General features: G+C 40.6%; 1 protein-coding gene across 26 annotated transcripts in view; it reads right to left on the bottom strand.

Annotated features, from left to right (window-relative positions):
* CTNND2 (catenin delta 2) overlaps positions 1–21768 on the bottom strand; it is a 967235-nt gene that overhangs the window by 387906 nt on the left and 557561 nt on the right. For all 26 annotated transcript variants that reach the window (XM_035292306.3, XM_035292310.3, XM_017969987.4 and 23 more), the window contains one exon: positions 20152–20346. In XM_035292306.3, coding sequence (XP_035148197.2) covers positions 20152–20346 — 195 coding nt within the window. The remainder of the gene's footprint in view (positions 1–20151; positions 20347–21768) is intronic.

The following is a 21768-nucleotide window of genomic DNA, read 5'->3' as shown; positions in this document are numbered from 1 at the left end:
TTGGTGTTGATCTTATTTTCCCTGCTTTGACTGGAAACCAAAGGACAGGCCAAGCATACCTATCACATTGGTTCTCAAACTGAATGTGGGATCATGTGTATGAAGATATTGTAGATGTATCTGAAAGAGAATATGATGTAAAATCCTATCCTTAAATAGTTTTCATAGTTTTATTCTTGTTATATCCTTGAAAGAATTTTAAAATGAAAGCTCTTTATTTGGATAAATGGCTAATGCATGTGAGGTTTAATACCTAGGTAATGGGTTGACAGGTAAAGCAAACCACCATGGCACATGTTTACCTATATAACAAACCTGCACATCCTGCACATGCACCCCAGAACTTAAAAAAATTCAGGCTGGGTACGGTGGCTCACGCCTGTAATCCCAGCACTCTGGGAGGCCAAGGTGGGCGGATCACGAGGTCAGGAGTTCAAGACCAGCCTGGCCAAGATGTTGAAACCCCGTCTCTACTCAAAATACAAAAATTAGCTGGGCACAGTGGCAGGTGCCTGTAATCCCAGCTACTCAGGAGGCTGAGGCAGTAGAATCACCTGAACCCGAGGGGTGGAGATTGCAGTGAGCCGAGATCATACCACAGCACTCCAGCCTGGGCAACAGAGTGAGACTCTATCTCAAAAAAAAAAAAAAAAAATTCAAGATGAGATATGAGGTACTATGATCATGTTGTAACTTGGAATAACATTTTGATGACAGTGGTTGACTAAACCTATCCTAACCAATAGCCTTGTAATGGGCAGATAGACTTCTATGTAAGCATAATTCAAAAAAATGCAAGCTCCTCATTAGGTCTTCACAATATAAATAAGCAGTAAAGAAAACAACAAATGATTAACAGAAAGGATCCTGTTTAATAATCAGCAACAGCTACTACTAAGAATGCTATTGCGATATGCAGCATAATGGATTTCAGTGGATTTTTAGATCTTGGTATAAAAATTAAAAATGTAAATAAGTGAATTAATAAAAAGGAAGGCAAAAGAATCCCATGTTTAATCCTACACATGTATATATTTCCGTCCATTTATATGTACCTTTAGCACTTCGCATTTTAGTTTCCCTCTAATTCACAGTGTGTGTAACTGTAGTCATGATGAATGAGGAAGAGGATACACTGTCATTTTTTTAAATCATTCCAAGCACATTTTTAGTTGTCAATGGGAAAAGGTTAATAATAAACGCTACATGTATTTGGAGCTTCCTATTGTGCCAACTACCTTATTAGGGGCTTCTACACACGAGAGCATTTAATGCTCATTTAAAACAGCCTACATGGCAGGTACTGCTATCACTAACATCACCCTCATTAGGTCACAGAAGAGCAGTGACAGGACAGTGGGCAGGGCTGGGGCTGAAATGTAGCAGTGGTCTCCAGAGTCTACATGTTTTACACCTGTCTCCTCCGCTGTTGGGCACTAGAGGTGAGGCCATGCCTGCTTAACGAAACCTACACATCTTGAAGTGCAATATGTGTGGCAGAAATGCCAATAAAAAAAAAAAAAACTAATGTGATATAGAGTGTAACTGCTTAAATCCCTATTACCTAGATAATTGGCTCCATCTTAATATTCCTCAAAATTTGTATTATCATCTTCTTTGGTTTCTTCCTCAGAAAGAAATGTAGCAGAATCTCCAACTGAAGACAGAAAGGACCAAAGGGAAGGTCAATGAATAGAATTTTCCATAAAAATGGAAATAGGGCGGTTGGGTAGAGAATGCTAATGTATTTGTGGTGGACTGATTCTTTACCTTGAGTAAGATGAGGGGACTGAGCAAAATCCTCACAGGACAAGAGAGAGGCAGGCAGGAGGAGAGGCTGCACGGGGCAACCTGAGCAGGTTTCCTAGCTGCCAATCTCTAGAGAGCCAGATGAGATGAGCTGCATTATTCATGTGGTTTTACAGGAGGCTCCACAATGTGGCGATAGGGCTGGGTTTGCTCTCAAACATGAACTACTTTGCTGAGAACAGAATTAGCTGTGGAAAAAATCTGCTCCGCCATCTTAAGCACTAAATGATTTTACATCAAGTACTCCGCAATATGTGGTTATGGCATAAAACACATTTTATATTCTTTACACATCCAAATGTCCACTGGCTGAATAAGAAGCTCAAAAAGAAACTCCAAGGAAGCTAAGTGTTCAAACAAAATACCTTAGCTGGCTAAAGTCCTGAAATTAGCGATACAGCTTGGAATCTGGTGGATTTAAAACCACAGGTGCTGTGACCCTTTTTATTTTGTAAAAATAAGCATTTCCACATCAAGTGTATTCCATGCTATGATCTGGATCTATTCCTTTGTCCATACACTTGCAATATTTCCGAGAACATTTCCAAGAAGAGTCATATAGACAAATTTTAGAATAAAGGAAATTATTATTAGACCTAAAGGAAGACATAGACTATAATATATAAACAGTAGGGAACTTCAACCCCCCTTTCAAGTGTGGACAAATTATCCAGACAGAAATCAATAAGGAAACATCAGACTGAAACTACACTCCAAACCAAAGGGACCTAACAGACATTTATAGAACACTCCATCCAACATCTTCAGAATACACATTCTTCTCAACTGCACATGGAACATTCTCCAGGATCGATCATATGTCAGGCCACAAACAAGTCTTAACAAATTTAAGAAGACGGGGACAGCACCAAGTATCTTTTCTGACAAAAATGCTATGAAACTAGAAATCAACAAGAAAAATTTTGGAAACTTTACAAATACATGGAAATTAAACAACATGCTCCTAAACCAGTCAATCAACAATTTAATGAAATTAAAGGGCAAATTAAAAATTTCCTTGAAACAAATGAGAATGGAAACACATCCTACCAAAACCTATGAAACACGTCAAAAGCAGTTATAAGAAGGAGTTTATAGCAATAAACACACACACACACACACACACACCTTTCTAATAAACATCCTAATGATGTACTTCAAGGAACTAGAAAAACAAAAATAACCTAAACTCAAACTTAGTAGAAGGAAGAAAACAATAAAGCTAAGAATAGAAACAAACACCACAGAGACTAAACACCAATTCTAATAATCAACAAAATGAAAAGTGTATTTTTTGAAAAAATACACAAATCAATAAACCTTTAGCAAGACTAAGGACAAAAGAGAGAAGACTCAATTAAATAAAATCAGAGATGTAAAAGGAGACAAAACCGTTAGAGATGATTATGAACAATTACATGCTAACAGATCTGATGACACAGAAAAAATCAGATAAATGCCTGGACACATACGACCTGCCTGGATTAAATTATGAAGACAGAGAAAGTCCCAAAAGACCAATAATGAGTGAGAAAACTGTATTAGTAACAAAAAGTCTCCTGTCAAAAAACAAAACAAACAAACAAACAAACAATGCCCCAGGTTTAAACTAGTCCAGAAAATTAAAGGAGGAGGAATACTTCTAAATGCATTTCACTAGGCCAGCAAAACCGGACAAGGACACGACAACAGAAGAAAGCTATAGGCCAATGTCCCTGAGGAACATACATACCAAAATTCTCAACAAGATACTAGAAATTCAACAGCACATTATAAAGATCATTCACGAAAACATATGGACACAGGGAGGGGAACATCACACACCGGGCCATGTTGGGGGGTGGGGGACTAGGGGAGGGATAGCAGGGGATGGGAGGCTAGGGGAGGGATAGCATTAGGAGAAATACCTAATGTAGATGACAGGTTGACGGAGGAAACAAAGCACCATGGCACGTGTCTACCTATGTAGCAAACCTACATGTTCTGCCCATGTACCCCAGAACTTAAAGTATAATTTAAAAAAAAAAGATTACTCACTACGATCAAATAGGATTCATCCTACGGATGCAGGGATGATTTAATTCATGCAAATAAATAAATGTGATACATCACATTAATAGAATCAAGAATAAAAGCCATATAATCATTTCAATAAATGCTGCAAATAATTTGATAAAATTCAACATCCATGCATGATTAAAAAAAAAAACCTCTCAACAAATTAGGTGTGTACCTCAACACAATGAAAGCCATATGTGGCAAACTCACAGCTAATATCATACAGAAGAAGGGAAAGCTAATAGCTTTTACTCTAAGGCCAGGAACAAGACAAGGATGCCCACCGTTCACCACTTCCGTACATTATAGTACTGGAAGTCCTTGTCAGAGTGATTAGGCAAGAAACAAAAACAAAAGGCATTCAAACTGGAAAGGAGAAAGTCAAACTGTCTCTGTTTGCACATGGCATGATCACATAAATGGGCAGCTCTAAAGACTCCACACACAAAACAAAGCCTGTCAGAATTAATAAATACATTCAATAATATTACAGGACATCAAATCAACACACAAAAGTCTGTAGCATTTCTATACACTATACAGAAAATAAATCAAGAAAACAATTCTATTTATAACATTAATAGCTACAGAAAGTTACATACTTAGAAATAAACTTAACCAAAGAGATGAAAGATCTTTACACTGAAAACTATAAAACTTTGTTTAAAAAAATTGAACAGGACACAAATAAATGAAAATATAACTCATGCTCATGAGTTAGAAGAATTAATATTGTTAAAATGGCCTTACTATCCAAAGTGATCTACAGATTTACTATAATCCCTGCCAAAATACCAATACATTCTTCACACAAATAGAAAATTATATTAAAATTTGTATGAAAACAACAACAACAAAAATCCCTTAGTAGCCAAAGCATTCTTCAGCAAAAAGAACAAAACTAAAGGCATCACACTATGTGACTTCAAAATCTATGAGAAAGCTAGAGTAACCAAAACAGCACAGTACTAGCAGAAAAACAGACACTACACTAATGGAACAGATTAGAGAGCCCAAAAATAAATTCATGGACCTACAGCCAACTTACTTTCAAAAAAAGTGCCAAGAACTTACATTAGGGAAAAGACAGTCTTTCCAATAGATAGTGCTGAGAAAATTGATAACCACATGCAGAGGAATGAGACTAGACCCCTACTTCTCAACATACACAAAAACCAACTCAAAATGGGTTAAAGACTTAAATGTAAAACCAGAAACTACGAAACGACTAGAAGAAAACATAGGTGAAATGCTTCACAATATTGGGCTGGGCAAGAAGTTTTAAAATAAGACCTCAAATGCACAGGCAGCAAAACCAAAAACAGGTAAATTAATATTAATAGACAAACCATTAATATTAACAGACTGCAGAGACTATAGACTGGGAGAAGATATTTAAAAATGATACACCTGACAAGCGGCTAACATCCAGAATATAAGAAACTGCAACAACTCAACAGCAAAAAACAAACAAAGAACCGAAGTAACCTGAGTTTAAAATGGACAAAAGACCTTACTTGACATTTGTCAAAACAAGACAGACAAATGACCAACAGGTATGTAAAAAATGCTAAACATCATGAATCATCAGAGAGATGCGAATGAAAACCACAGTGAGACACTCTCTCACTCCAGTTAGAATGGCTATTGTCAAAAAGAAAAGGAAACACATTGGCAAGGACATGGAGAAAAGGGTAGGTACCTATACATACTGTTCATGGGATTATAAACTAGTTCAGCCATTATGGAAAGCAGTATGTTGAGTCCTCAAAAAATTAAAAATAGAGTTACCATGTGATCCAGCAATCCCACTCCTAGGTATATATATATATCCAACAAAAATTAAATCAGCAAGTCAAAGAGATACCTGCACTCACATGTTTACTGTAGCACTATTTACAACAACCAAGATACAGACTCAATCTAAGTGTCCAACAGCAGATGAATGGATAAGGAAAATGTAACACATCTATGAAACAGACTATGATTCAGCCACTTAAGAAAAATGAAATCCTGTCATTTGTGCTAACACGCGTGAGCCTGGAAGACATCATGCTAAGTAAACTAATCCAAGCACAGAAAGACAAATATCACACGATCTCAGTCAAGCATGGACTCTAAACAAGAAGCTGCTATCATAGAAGCAGAGAGCAGAATAGTGATTCTCAGAGACTGGTGAGGGGAGGAGGATGGACAGGGGAGAGATTTGCCAATGGATACAAAGTTACGATGCGACAGAAGAACTGAATTCTGCTGTATTGCACAGTAGGGTGACTATGGTTAAATGGTTAACAGTAAAATATTGTATATTACAAAACAGCTAGAAGAGAAGCTTTTGAATGTTCGCACCACAAAGAAATGACAAACGCATGAGGTGATGGATACACATGCTTCCCTGACTGGATCATTGTTATACAGCATAGATATGTATCAAAACATCCAATTGTATCCTATAAACATGTACATGTGTCATTACAGTGTGTCAATAAAAATATTAAATGAGTAATTTTTTAAAATTTGAGAGCCTTTTTAACTATCATTTTAACTGACAGAGCATGTCTGGTGATGAGGGCAGAATCTGCTAATGTGTAATTATGGTTCCACAGTGCTGCACTTTCTGGTAATGTCTTAATTGTTCTTTTTTTTTTTTTAATTTTTTATTGGATTTTAGGTTTTGGGGTACATGAGCAGAGCATGCAAGACAATTGCGTAGGTAAACACATGGCAGTGTGCTTTGCTTTTCTTCTCCCCTTCACCCACATTTGGCATTTCTCCCCAGGCTATCCCTCCCCATCTCCCCCTCCCACTGACCCTCCCCTTTTCCCCCCAATAGACCCCAGTGTTTAGTACTCCCCTTTCTGTGGCCATGCGTTCTCATTTTTCATCACCCACCTATGAGAGAGAATATGCGGTGTTTCATTTTCTGTTCTTGGGTCAGTTTGCTGAGGATGATGTTCTCCAGATTCATCCATGTCCATACAAACGACACAAACTCATCATTTCTGATTGCTGCATAATATTCCATGGTGTATATGTGCCACATTTTTCCAATCCAGTCTATTATCAATGGGCATTTGGGTTGATTCCAAGTCTTTGTTATTGTAAACAGTGCTGCAATGAACATTCGTGTACATGTGTCCTTATAGTAGAATGATTTACAGTCTTTTGGATATATACCCAGTAATGGGATTGCTGGGTCAAATGGAATTTCTATTTCTAAGGCCTTGAGGGATCACCACACTGTCTTCCACAATGGTTGAACTAATTTACACTCCCACCAACAGTGTAAAAGTGTTCCTTTTTTTCCACATCCTCTCCAGCATCTGTTGTCTCCAGATTTTTTAATGATCGCCATTCTAACTGGCGTGAGATGGTATCTCAATGTGGTTTTGATTTGCATCTCTCTGATGACCAGTGATGATGAGCATTTTTTCATATGATTGTTGGCCTCATATATGTCTTCTTTCGTAAAGTATCTGTTCATATCCTTTGCCCACTTTTGAATGGGCTTGTTTGTTTTTTTCCTGTAAATCTGTTTGAGTTCTTTGTAAATTCTGGATATCAGCCCTTTGTCAGATGGGTAGACTGCGAAAATTTTTTCGCATTCTGTTGGTTGCCGATCCACTCTAGTGACTGTTTCTTTGGCTGTGCAGAAGCTGTGGAGTTTCATTAGGTCCCATTTGTCTATTTTGGCTTTTGTTGCCAATGCTTTTGGTGTTTTGTTCATGAAGTCCTTGCCTACTCCTATGTCCTGGATAGTTTTGCCTAGATTTCCTTCTAGTGTTTTTATGGTGCCAGGTCTTATGTTTAAGTCTTTAATCCATCTGGAGTTAATTTTAGTGTAAGGTGTCAGGAAGGGGTCCAGTTTCTGCTTTCTGCACATGGCTAGCCAGTTTTCCCAACACCATTTGTTAAACATGGAATCCTTTCCCCATTGCTTGTTTTTGTCAGGTTTATCAAAGATTGTATAGTTGTATGTATGTTGTGTTGCCTCCGGTGCCTCTGTTTTGTTCCATTGGTCTATATCTCTGTTTTGGTACCAGTACCATGCTGTTTTGATTACTGTAGCCTTGTAGTATAGTTTGAAATCCGGTAGTGTGATGCCCCCCACTGTGTTCTTTTTGCTTAGAATTGACTTGGCTATGCGGGCTCTCTTTTGGTTCCATATGAAGTTCATGGTGGTTTTTTCCAGTTCTATGAAGAAAGTCAATGGTAGCTTGATGGGGATAGCGTTGATTCTGTAAATTACTTTGGGCAGTATAGCCATTTTCACGATATTAATTCTTCCTAACCATGAACATGGAATGTTTCTCCATCTGTTTGTGTCCTCTCTGATTTCATTGAGCAGTGGTTTGTAGTTCTCCTTGAAGAGGTCCCTTACGTTCCTTGTGAGTTGTATTCCAAGGTATTTTATTCTTTTTGTAGCAATTGTGAATGGCAGTTCGTTCTTGATTTGGCTTTCTTTAAGTCTGTTATTGGTGTAGACGAATGCTTGTGATTTTTGCACATTGATTTTATATCCTGAGACTTTGCTGAAGTTGCTTATCAGTTTCAGGAGTTTTTGGGCTGAGGCGATGGGGTCTTCTAGGTATACTATCATGTCGTCTGCAAATAGAGACAATTTGGCTTCCACCTTTCCTATTTGAATACCCTTTATTTCTTTTTCTTGCCTGATTGCTCTGGCTAGAACTTCCAGTACTATATTGAATAGGAGTGGTGAAAGAGGGCATCCTTGTCTAGTGCCAGATTTCAAAGGGAATGCTTCCAGTTTTTGCCCATTCAGTATGATATTGGCTGTTGGTTTGTCATAAATAGCTTTTATTACTTTGAGATACGCTCCATCGATACCGAGTTTATTGAGGGTTTTTAGCATAAAGGGCTGTTGAATTTTGTCAAATGCCTTCTCTGCGTCAATTGAGATAATCATGTGGTTTTTGTTTTTGGTTCTGTTTATGTGGTGAATTACGTTTATAGACTTGTGTATGTTGAACCAGCCTTGCATCCCCGGGATGAATCCTACTTGATCATGATGGATAAGTTTTTTGATTTGCTGTTGCAATCGGCTTGCCAATATTTTATTGAAGATTTTTGCATCTATGTTCATCATGGATATTGGCCTGAAGTTTTCTTTCCTCGTTGGGTCTCTGCCGGGTTTTGGTATCAGAATGATGTTGGTCTCATAAAATGATTTGGGAAGGATTCCCTCTTTCTGGATTGTTTGAAATAGTTTTAGAAGGAATGGTACCAGCTCCTCCTTGTGTGTCTGGTAGAATTCGGCTGTGAACCCATCTGGACCTGGGCTTTTTTTGTGTGGTAGGCTCTTAATTGCTGCCTCAACTTCAGACCTTGTTATTGGTCTATTCATAGCTTCAGCTTCCTCCTGGTTTAGGCTTGGGAGGACACAGGAGTCCAGGAATTTATCCATTTCTTCCAGGTTTACTAGTTTATGCGCATAGAGTTGTTTGTAATATTCTCTGATGATGGTTTGAATTTCTGTGGAATCTGTGGTGATTTCCCCTTTATCATTTTTTATTGCATCTATTTGGTTGTTCTCTCTTTTCTTTTTAATCAATCTGGCTAGTGGTCTGTCTATTTTCTTGATCTTTTCAAAAAACCAGATCTTGGATTTATTGATTTTTTGAAGGGTTTTTCGTGTCTCAATCTCCTTCAGCTCAGCTCTGATCTTAGTTATTTCTTGTCTTCTGCTGGGTTTTGAGTTTTTTTGATCTTGCTCCTCTAGCTCTTTCAATTTTGATGATAGGGTGTCAATTTTGGATCTCTCCATTCTCCTCATATGGGCACTTATTGCTATATACTTTCCTCTAGAGACTGCTTTAAATGTGTCCCAGAGGTTCTGGCACGTTGTGTCTTTGTTCTCATTGGTTTCGAAGAACTTCTTTATTTCTGCCTTCATTTCATTGTTTACCCAGTCAACATTCAAGAGCCAGTTGTTCAGTTTCCATGAAGCTGTGCGGTTCTGGGACGGTTTCTGAATTCTGAGTTCTAACTTGATTGCACTATGGTCTGAGAGGCTGTTTGTTATGATTTCAGTTGTTTTGCATTTGTTGAGCAGTGCTTTACTTCCAATTATGTGGTCAAGTTTAGAGTAGGTGTGATGTGGTGCTGAGAAGAATGTGTATTCTATGGATTTGGGATGGAGAATTCTGTAAATGTCTATCAGGTTTGCTTGCTCCAGGTCTGAGTTCAAGCCCTGGATATCCTTGTTGATTTTTTGTCTGGTTGATCTGTCTAGTATTGACAGTGGAGTGTTAAAGTCTCCCACTATTATTGTGTGGGAGTCTAAGTCCTTTTGTAAGTCATTAAGAATTTGCCTTATGTATCTGGGTGCTCCTGCATTGGGTCCATATATGTTTAGAATCGTTAGCTCTTCTTGTTGTATCGATCCTTTTACCATTATGTAATGGCCTTCTTTGTCTCTTTTGATCTTTGTTGCTTTAAAGTCTATTTTATCAGAGATGAGAATTGCAACTCCTGCTTTTTTTTGCTTTCCATTAGCTTGGTAAATCTTCCTCCAACCCTTTATTTTGAGCCTTTGTGTATCCTTGCATGTGAGATGGGTTTCCTGGATACAGCACACTGATGGGTTTTGGATTTTTATCCAATTTGCCAGTCTGTGTCTTTTGATTGGTGCATTTAGTCCATTTATATTTAGGGTTAATATTGTTATGTGTGAATTTGATACTGCCATTTTGATCCTAAGTGGCTGTTTTGCCTGTTAGTTGTTGTAGATTCTTCATTATGTTGATGCTCTTTAGCATTCAGTGTGATTTTGGAATGGCTGGTAGTGGTTGATCCTTTCTATGTGTAGTGCCTCTTTTAGGAGCTCTTGTAAAGCAGGCCTGGTGGTGACAAAATCTCTGAGTACTTGCTTGTTCGCAAAGGATTTTATTTTTCCTTCACTTCTGAAGCTCAGTTTGGCTGGATATGAAATTCTGGGTTGAAAGTTCTTTTCTTTAAGAATGTTGAATATTGGCCCCCACTCTCTTCTGGCTTGTAGTGTTTCTGCCGAGAGACCTGCTGTGAGTCTGATGGGCTTCCCTTTGTGGGTGACCCGACCTTTCTCTCTGGCTGCCCTTAGTATTCTCTCCTTTATTTCAACCCTGTTGAATCTGACGATTATATGCCTTGGGGTTGCTCTTCTTGCGGAATATCTTTGTGGTGTTCTCTGTATTTCCTGCAATTGAGTGTTGGCCTGTCTTGCTAGGTGGGGGAAATTTTCCTGGATGATGTCCTGAAGAGTATTTTCCAGCTTGGATCCATTCACTTCGTCCCATTCTGGTACACCTATCAAACGTAGGTTAGGTCTTTTCACACAGTCCCACATTTCTTGGAGACTTTGTTCATTCCTTTTTGCGCTTTTTTCTCTAATCTTGGTTTCTCGTTTTATTTCATTGAGTTGGTCTTCAACTTCAGATATTCTTTCTTCTGCTTGGTCAATTTGGCTATTGAAACTTGTGCTTGCTTCGCGAAGTTCTCGTATTGTGTTTTTCAGCTCCTTTAATTCATTCATATTCCTCTCTAAGTTATCCATTCTTGTTATCATTTTCTCGAATCTTTTTTTGTATCTTTTTTCAAGGTTCTTAGTTTCTTTGCATTGATTTAATACATGATCTTTTAGCTCACAAAAGTTTCTCATTATCCATTTTCTGAAGTCTAATTCCGTCATTTCGTCACAGTCATTCTCCATCCAGCTTTGTTCCCTTGCTGGTGAGGAGTTATGGTCCTTTCTAGGAGGCGAGGTGTTCTGGTTTCGGGTGTTTTCCTCCTTTTTGCGCTGGTTTCTTCCCATCTTTGTGGATTTGTCCGCTGGTCATCTGCGTAGTTGCTGACTTTTCGATTGGGTCTCTGAGTGGACACCCAGAATGTTGATGATGAAGTATTTCTGTTGCTTGGTTTTCCTTCTACCAGTCTAGCCCCTTCGCTGTATGACTGCTGAGGTCCACTCCAGACCCTGCTTGTCTGGGGTGCACCTCTAGCAGCTGTGGCACAGCGAGGGATGCTACCAGTTTCTTTTTCTGCTATCTTTGTCCCAGGATGATGCCTGCCTAATGTCAGTCTTTTGGATATAGAGGGGTCAGGGAGCTGCTTGAGGAGACAGTTTGTACTTTATCGGAGCTTAATTGCTGAGCTGTGAGCTCTGTTGTTCATTCAGGGCTGTTAGGCTGCTATGTTTGATTCTGCTGCAACAGAGCTCATTAAAAAAACTCTTTTTTTTTCTCAAATGCTCTGTGTTGAGGGGTTTGGGCTTTATTTTTGGATGTCCGTTGAGGTCCTGCCCAGCTAGGATGCAGACTAGCCACTGTTTGCCTGCCGAGGCTCTGCCCTGCTGTTGTGAGGCTCGCCCTGGCTCTGCTGTTCTGCTGTGTTCTCCGCCACGACTTGTGGCGGAGTCTCTCTGTTGTAGCGGGTTGCCTTGGCAACGGCAGGCTGCGTCAGCAATGGGCATGTATCTCAGTTGGGGCGGGTTGCCTCGGTAATGGTGGACGCCCCTCCCCCTCAGAGCGTCTCAGGCCGTCTGCACGGGGCTTGTTTGAAATCGCGGTTTTGTTCGTCCCACTGGGCCACCCCTAACGCTCTGTCCCTGGAATCCCCTGGGCTGGCCCACTGTCCAAGTCTAGCTCAGTCTCAAGTCCAGCCCTTTCACGTCTCCGGTTGCCAGTTCAAAGGGGTACCCGGACAAGCGTGCCCTGTGAGGAGCGCTGGGTAGGGCCGGCCGCCGCCACCCCAGCTGCCGGCTTCACTGGGCGGAGGTTCTGCCTGGCATCCCGCGTCTCCTCTTCACTTGGGAATTTCCCCATTCCGTGGGCAACAAAGATCAGTCTGGAAATGCAGCTCAGACTCACCTCTCCGCAGACATAACGAGAGCTCCAATCCTGGGTTGTTCTCACAGTGCCATCTTGAGTCCACTCCGTCTTAATTGTTCTTAAGTTCCAACTTTTGGTATTAGATTGCATGAAGCCCCATTCAATGTGCAGTTGAAATCTAATACTCGGCTTCTATTTTTTTCAACACTGCTATGCTTAATGATGTAATTCCAAGTATGAGGTGACATATCTTCCAGTAATTGGAGTATATCATCCAGGTCAAGGCCAGCTGTGAAATTTTCAGTGTGTGTACCCCTAGTTGACATGACATTAATCAACATGGTTTCATGGCCTATTTGTACAAAAGTATGATAGTTATGATGTTTTTGAATTTTACCAATAAACTGTTCTCCCATCTCTGTCGTCCTTCAGCTAAACAATGAGACTTCTTATTTACATCTTTTTAAGTGAATCCACAAAGGTAGCAACTGAAAGTTCTCTTTGGTTCTAAGACGACATTTATCGTTGGGTTGATTTAAAATTTCCATTGGGTAACAACAGGCCCTTAACTTTTTAGCCTAAGCAAAGTAATAGGTTCTGGAGTATCTTATCTGACTTAATCCAATGGGAAGCACTTGTTTTTAGAATTTTAAATAACAGCATTTAATAAATAATAAACTGCTGATGATTTACATATTTGTGAACTCAAATAATTTTATTTATATATTTTTTGTTGAGACAAAGTCTCGCTCTTGTCACCCAGGCTGGAGTGCAGTGGCGTGATCTCAGCTCACTGCAACCTCTGCCTCCCAGGTTCAAGCGATTCTCTTGCCTCAGCCTCCTAAGTAGCTGGGATTACAGGCGCCCACGATCATGACTGGCTAATTTTTGTATTTTTAGTAGAGACAGGGTTTCGCCATGTTGGCCAAGGTAGTCTCGAACTCCTGACCTCAGGTGATCTGCCCGCCTTGGCCTCCCAAAGTGCTGGGATTACAGGTGTGAGCCACGTACCTAACCAAAATAATTTTAATTAAAATACTTTTGACACTAAGACTATTATTTGCATTACAATGAATAAGAGTAATAAGATTTTACGACTATGCAGGTCCTATGTAATCCCTCTCACTTCATTAAACACTGGCTATTCTTGCAGAGGATTAAGTTTTGTTTAAAGACTATTTTCTCCACATGGATAAATATTTTCACCACATTCTTTTCCCTTTTTATGTTGCAGTACTTGTCAACTTCATGAAGATATTTAGCAAGTTTGCTCCTTGCAACACATCTATGATGATTCTTTCTTTATTACAAGCTGACACATACATCACAGAAAGCTTGTTTTCAACACTCACTTTGAATAGCATTTATCCAAAAGAAAATCCATCTGACTATCATCACAGCAGACACTGGCCATTTTCACTGGTTTATAAAAATGTGTTTAAGGGGTTGTCAGAGTCAAGTGTTTGCGTTGATCAAATAATTCCTAAATTGACAGTCACTTGTATGTTTGAGTTTGAAATAAAAATTCATGTTATTTATTTTCTGCTTAATAGACTTTACCACAAGCAGATTCATGAGGCCCACGCATTTCTTATTTCACTGTACTCCTTATTTTATAAACTCTGGTTTTGACAAGCCTCATCTCAGATGAAATGTATATTTTATCTAAATAGACACCTTAGTTAAAATTGTGCCTCTTTAAATTTTCATCATGCAAGAGGTAAATGCCCAAATACTGTGGGGATGGTCCTGTACAAGTAAGTCTGGCATTTCTGCTGCAGTTCATGCAATTCTGCCTCCTCATCTAGGGAAAGGGTACTACCCCCTTCCCCCTGTTAATGGTCCTACAAGAAAGGTGTGGCTGTTGTCTGGTGATGGGTACTCTCTGGGAGCTCTACTGACCAGGAACCAGTCTGTGGCACAAAGTGACCCTTTTACCTTTTCCTAGGCTGCCAGATCTCTGGAGCCACCGTGCTGGCTCTGTCTCCCTCTTCCAGTCCTCAGGCAGGTGGGCACTGCTGTACTTTCTATCTGCCTCCCTATTCAAAGCACTTTCTATCTGTGTCCCTATTCAAAGCCTGGGGCCAGGGATGCAGGCAGGGCTGCCCCTAGAGCTCACACCCTTCTGCTGGGCCAAGGTGGGGGATAAAGGTCTTTGGCTCTTATTTTGCAATGGCTGTCAGAGTTAGGTCTGGGGTGGGAGGACGGAGACCCCCTTTAGACCATGTTCTGGAAAACAGCCTTAGGTGATGGCATGCCTGCTTGGCTTCATCAAATGCTATTGATGTCCTGTGTCAATAGTGAAATTTGTTTCTGCCACAAGCCAGGAGTAGAGGAGAAGTGAGGAGTAGGACTTGGGTGCCCTGCTCTTTGGACATTACATAAATGTTCCTCTATGCATGCTCAGGAGGTCTCTAACATTATGGCTGGGTAGCTTTTTGGGTTAGGAAAGCCTGGAGGACCTGTTTGACTACAAAAAGGTCACCAGTGGTCCTCATCTGAGTTGGTACCTGAGATTTAAATTTATCTTCATAATAAAGTAACAGGCATGGAAGGGTTAATTACGACAGCTAAGGAAAAGGAGAGATGAAGAAGAAAGGTCTAGAGGAAAGACAGGAAGAAATGGTGGTAGGTGGAGCCTACAGGGAGAAGCCAACTGAGAAATTCCCTTTGGTGGGAAAGTTAGGGGATCTAAAATGTCTTATCTTCAGTGTCTAATGTTCTTTGCTGATCTTCTCTGTACAGTTATCTCCCCCACTATCTCTCAGCCCTAGGATGGTCTCTTTCTTGGCATAGTTTCAGCAGTGTCTGGAGTAAGGAAAGCCTAGGAGTGAGGTCAGCATGAGGCAGAGCAAGACAGAGAGAGAGTAGAGTGGCCACCAGAGCCAGAGTCATGCCCACGAGCCCGAGCTGGTAGAGAGTACAGCTGGGGCACTGAATGAGGCGTGATTCCACTCATATCTTCCCTTGGTGTGATTTCATCCACATCCACACCTTTCCGTGCCCCAACTTGCTCCCATAAAAGGGAGGAAGGCCACGTTAGTGGGCACATGAGGAGAGGGAGGGGCAACTCCTTGATCCCTCATTTTGTGTATAGCACAATCTTGAGTCATATGATATCCAGCAAAGAAGAAACACTATTGTATTGTTCAGTGTTGCATTGTTGAGTGTTTTTATGAATACTTCCATGTCTTTGAATTACGTTAGAATACGCATGCAGCTTGTACAATGTTACCTTCCATTACCAGTTAATGTTTCATATATTTATGTCTTTCTCTGAAACAAAATTGAACATGCTTAAGGACAAGGAGATTTTAAGCCTTGTTGAATCTGCCAGTGCATCTAGCACATAGAGTATCTTTCACAGATATTATTTAAGAGGATAGAAGGCCATTAAGCTCCATAGGTGAAAATAAATGTCTATTTTGTTTTTAAATGATAATTTTCACAAATGCAGGATCTAGGGTAAGACTGTCTAAGTATGAAAGTTTGTTTGTTTGTTTATTGAGACAGAGTTTCGCTCTTGTCTCTCAGGCTGGAGTACAGTGGCACCATCTTGGCTCACGGCAACCTTCACCTCTGGGGTTCAACTGATTCTCCTGCCTCAGCCTCCAAAGTAGCTGAGATTACAGGCACCAGCCACCATGCCCAGCTGATTTTTGTATTTTTAGTAGAGACAGGGTTTCATCATGTTGGCCAAACTGGTCTAGAACTTCTGACCTCAAGTGATCCACCTGCCTTGGCCTCCCAAAGTGCTGGAATTACAGGAATGAGTCACTGGGCCAGGCCAATTTATTTTTAATTGAGATGGGGTCTGACTATGTTGCCCAGGCTGGTCTTGAACTCCTGGGCTCAAGTGATTCTCTTGTCTTGGCCTCCCAAAATGTTGAAATGATAGGTGTGAGCCACCGTGCCCAGCCTGTATGAAGGTTTAAAGGCTGTTTCCACACAACCTGTGTGACCTTGGGCAGATTCCTCAACATCTCTGTGCCTCAGTTTTCTGCTCCATAAAGCAAGCATTGAGCATCTTAACAGCATCTCCTTCCAAGGATTGTTCTGGGGGTTGGTAAAATACCCAAAGCACTTAGCACAGTCCCTGGAAGCAGCATAAGCTACATGCTTCCTCACCAAAGGGAATTTCTGTTAGCGTTTACCTTCAGGCTCCGCCTACCACCATCTTTTTCCATCTCTCCGCTAGACCTTTCTTCTTCATCCAGCTATTGTCTGTCCAGCCGCGTATGCTTGCTTCAACAATACCATCTAGCAGTTCCCTAATTCTGCAGCCATGTCTACTTTTCTTCCTTCCCAAGTGTTGACTCCTTGAAGGGAAGCAATTGGCCTCCCATCTTCCTGCCCAACTTCTCTTCCAGTATCATCTGGAAATGCTTTATGAATTTTACTGAAAGACCTCCAGCTGCTGGCCCATTCTTAAGGGCAGAAAGATAAGACCAGTAGCTCCAGTCTCCTCAGCCACCCATCTAAGCTGAAAGCCAGAGGCCCTGAACACTTTAAGTCTGGCAGGCCTCATAAGGACCTGTCCTTTTCTTTCAAGGAATTAGGGTGTCTGCTTTAGGCCTTCAAGTCTCTTAGAGGTCTGTACCAATGATCTCCAGGGTGGGAGTATATACAACAATGATGACCCTCCCCGACAGATATGGGGAAAGCAAACTTAGAATTTTTTTTTTTTGAGACGGAGCTTCACTCTCGTTACCCAGGCTGGAGTGCAATGGCATGATCTCGGCTCATCACAACCTCCACCTCCTTGGTTCAGGCAATTCTCCTGCCTCAGCCTCCTGAGTAGCTGGGATTACAGGCACGCGCCACCATGCCCAGCTAATTTTTGTATTTTTAGTAGAGACAGGGTTTCACCATGTTGACCAGGATGGTCTCGATCTCCTGACCTCGTGATCCACCCGCCTCGGCCTCCCTAAGTGCTGGGATTACAGGCGTGAGCCACCGCGCCCGGCCCTAAACTTAGAATTTTTTTTTATGGCTACCGGATAACTATTTTTAATCTTGACTTCTTTGCAATTTCCATTTTTATGTGTGTTATACTAGACAGAATTTAATAATGTTATATATGATGTCTTGATATCTAAATAGAAAGACATAGACACATATTAAAGGCATTTTCTCCCACAGGCAATTGTGATGCAGTTTCTGTGGTTGTGAAAATGCAAAGACACAAAATTATATGAATTAAGTATAGACACAGGGGTAACCTTGGTGGGTGCAGGGAAGAGAAAGTTTGTAGCTTTATGCTTAGGAGCTGGAGAGAGAGAGCTTCTCCTCCTCCACTTGCAATCCTAAGAGGTCATCCAAGCACCTCTGGAAATTTCCATAGTATTATGTTAATCAGCAAGTTTTCTCAAAATTGCTTTAAGTTCAAAGGTGCAGGCTGGGTTGGGGTCTTGGATATCTGAATGTCACAACCTTAGCACATCTCTGCCACAGCCAATGCTGAGAAAAGCCCCCAGCAAATGGGTTTCACCTCTGAGGCAGTTCGAATGTACTGTTGCCTTCCTCATAGGTGGGAGGGAAAAACACTTGTTCATTCTGGATGGCTCTCCATTGAAGGCTTGGAGCAGGGGACAGCAATTTTTTCCTGTCAAGGGCCAGACAACAAATATTCTTGGTTCTGCCCACCATATGGTCTCTGCCATGGGCACTCCACTCTGCCCCTGCAGGGCCCAAGCCACCATGGGTGATATATAAGTGAATTGGTATGGCTGCATCCCAATAACTTTATTTACAGAGAGGTTTGAATTTCATATAATTTTCACATATTACAGACCGTTAATCATCTTTCGATTTTCTCCCCCAGCCATTTAAAAATGCAATCAACGCTCTTAGGTCCTGGGCACTACTGAAACAAATGGGGAGTTACCGTTGGCCCATGGGCCATTGTGTGCTGACCCTGACTCAGAGTAAACACTGTCACAGTAGAGTATTTTTCTTTTAAGTGTGGATATCTTCCCTTTGTTTAATGTGATATAGATGAATTAAGGTGTTTTTCCAATTGTAGCTAATGTTTCATTAAGTTCCTGAAAGTTTATTAATAAGGGATAATTCTAAGAGCACATGCATATGGAATGGGGAGTCAACATAATCTCTTTTGTTGTCAGTTTTTATTCAAATTAGATATTGAATGTCACTGTGGTTGTTATCTTCTTCTTTTATAAGATGTGCATAAAAACTAAATTACCTTTCTTAATAATATGCAAAAACTAAATGCTAAAGTAGCCCAACTCCGGAGTAGATCTAACAGTCTGAAGGGGAAAACAATTCTGACAGAAGAATAAATGGGCATTCTTTTTCATCAAAACCAAGAATATGTATTATTAATATTGGGTGGTATTTATGATGTCAAAAATAAGTGAAGAGTATTTTGTGCCTTTCTCCCCATGATTCAGTGAAATATTGAAATGTAAATATCAATAATCAACTATAAAAGCAGTTTAGCTTGCCTTGGTTTCAAAACATGTAATTTAGCATCATAATGCAGTTTAAGAAAATTGCCATGCTCTACTTAGTGGTCACTGGAAATTCCAATAGTCTGAGGATGTAGAGATTCGTGTGCCAGGTTCTGAAGCAGAGAGCCAGCTCTGCCAGCCTCAGTCCCTGCTGGCACTCACACTTATCATTAGGAAAAAAGGAGAGAGCTATGCTGTCTGCAGACCAACAACACATTCATTTCAGTTTACTTAGCAATGTGCAGCTTGATAATAAATGCAATTCTCAAATGTTTTCAATTATATCAATTTTATAGTTAAGGTAAGTGTTCGCTAGCAATCTAATTATGACATTTGACAAATTATCTTGCAAATGGCTCACTATACTGGAAAACACTTGTATTTTGTCACGTGACCTGTGGTTGTAGTCAACTGAAGATATATAGTGAATCCAGGAGAGCTATATAATTGATCGAACCATTGGCAATTGCCAACATCCAACCTTCACACAATAAATTTGTGATTCAGTCTATTAGTCTATATAAAATAAACGGTCTGCTTTTCAAAATATGCTACCTTTTTAGTAAATACGTTTTCGTTCCACGCTTTCCAAATATGTACACAATATCATTAAAAATATACCATCATCAAGCATGTGTCTTTCATGTCCTATGAATGACTACTTCCTTGGGGTACTTACATTCATTAAATAAGTGAATAATCATGTGTTACATATTCGTATTGCTTCATTTCATTTTTCTCTTTGAGAAAATGAGCTTGCAATCCCCACTGGCCTCCTTTCCTTCAGATTATACCAAAGTAGCCTGAATTCAAGTCATATTCTGTTTCTACCATTATCATTACAGATGTTGATAGAAGCAGGTCACAGTGCTTGTGAGGACAGCGGACACACAGACATACACCTTTCATTTGGGAGTGTTATTTGAGCTCCCACGCAGAGCCCGCCCGCTGTGGACAGGCCACCCACTGGGGTCCTGAATACACACCTGTGCTCGTGCGGTAGGTGCCAGTGTGTGCTGGCGGCAGAGGGTCCCCCTGGCTCTGGCTGAGACTCCTCATAGGGGGCTTCTGATAGACACGGTCTTCGTAGATGGGATCTATGTGATGTTCTGGGGACTGCAGGGCCCGCAGCTCTGGGCCCAGGTGCCCATGCTGGCTGCTGTATGAGGCTCGGGACCCAGCTGAAATAAATTAACAGGGATGTCAAGGCTCAACCAATCTCCAAACAGAACTTGTTTAATCAAAGACACATTCAAATTTTTGGGACAAAATTGTTGAAATCCTCAGGAAACCAAATGAGTAACACGAAATGGCAGCACTATGTCAATCTAATCAGCTTATCGGCATCACCCAGCTGGCTGGCTTTGCTACGAAACATGATCTCACTCTAAGAATAATAATGTTTCTGAGATAAACCCACACGGAACAAGACCAGTGAAATGTCTTTCCTCAAAACGCAATGGATGTAGCTAGGTTCTTCACTAAAGGAATCAGTTAGTCACTCAATCCTAAAAATCTCATATTATCCCCTAGTCCTTGCACCTTAAATTACACAACAGAAATCATTTTAAATGATGAGCTACAATGGCAGAGCCATCTTGATGTTGTTCCTAAAAAGTGAACCAGACTTTGTTCCCAGCAGCAGTTTTTCCCTGGGAAATGGATAAACCAAAATGTTTGAACTTACCACGGCCTACATCCCTGAAAGAAGCCGATATTAGAGAAAAAGGTTTTCCAGTTATATTTTCCTTTACTCTGACCCTCTACATTGAAGCATTTACATTTAGTCTACCTCGCTCTGAAAAAGGCAGGAATGATTGTCATTAACTGGTTTGATGTATAAATTGGGGCTACACATCACTTTGCTTTGTAGTATTTATAAATCCTTATTTGTGTCACTTCATTGCATGGTATGAGAAGAGGTGTTGATGTGAGGCAACGCTCTGGACAAGAGAACCGTGAGAATATGAAGAAAGGAAGCCTCTGCACACCAGGAAACAGACTTTCATGAGGCTGGAGAGGCTGGCTGGACAGACAGGAAAGAGGACCTTGACTGAGAGCCAGTATTTTATTGGAGGTACAGTCAGAACCACTGGAGCAGAAATGTCAGGGAAATTATTTGCACTGGGGCAATGAGATGGCCTTGGGCATCAAGGAGAGGTGGCATCTTCCATCATGAATACAGAGCACAGACAAGAACCAAAGGAGACAATGGCTGATTTTGGGAATGAGCCTTCAGCTACACCCTACAACTAATGCCCACATGGCACACTGGGATTTAATTGGCAACTGCTTTTCAGCAGCCAATGGAGTTTGGCCTCTCCATTCCAGCCTAACACTCCAGGGTGCTGGGATTCCTTCATCTTGGCCATGTCTGTGAACAGCTCTACTTCCTTATGCCTTACTCGGGGACCACTTTAAACCAAAGTCTTCAAATGCTCAATGTTACATCTGTCTCATCAGGAACATATAAACCCAAAATGGTAATATGCTTGTCTAGAATATTTCAGAAAAAAGCCATTGTAAAGTTTTGAACTTGCCAAGAGAAAAATGTTTTACTCGTACATTTAACATGGACTACTTTAAATTTAAGTACACAGCAA

Source organism: Callithrix jacchus, chromosome 2 (genome assembly GCF_049354715.1).
Source record: "Callithrix jacchus isolate 240 chromosome 2, calJac240_pri, whole genome shotgun sequence".
Lineage (NCBI taxonomy): Eukaryota > Metazoa > Chordata > Mammalia > Primates > Cebidae > Callithrix > Callithrix jacchus.
Note: the sequence above shows the minus strand (reverse complement) of the source record. Positions and strands in the feature narration are given on the sequence as shown.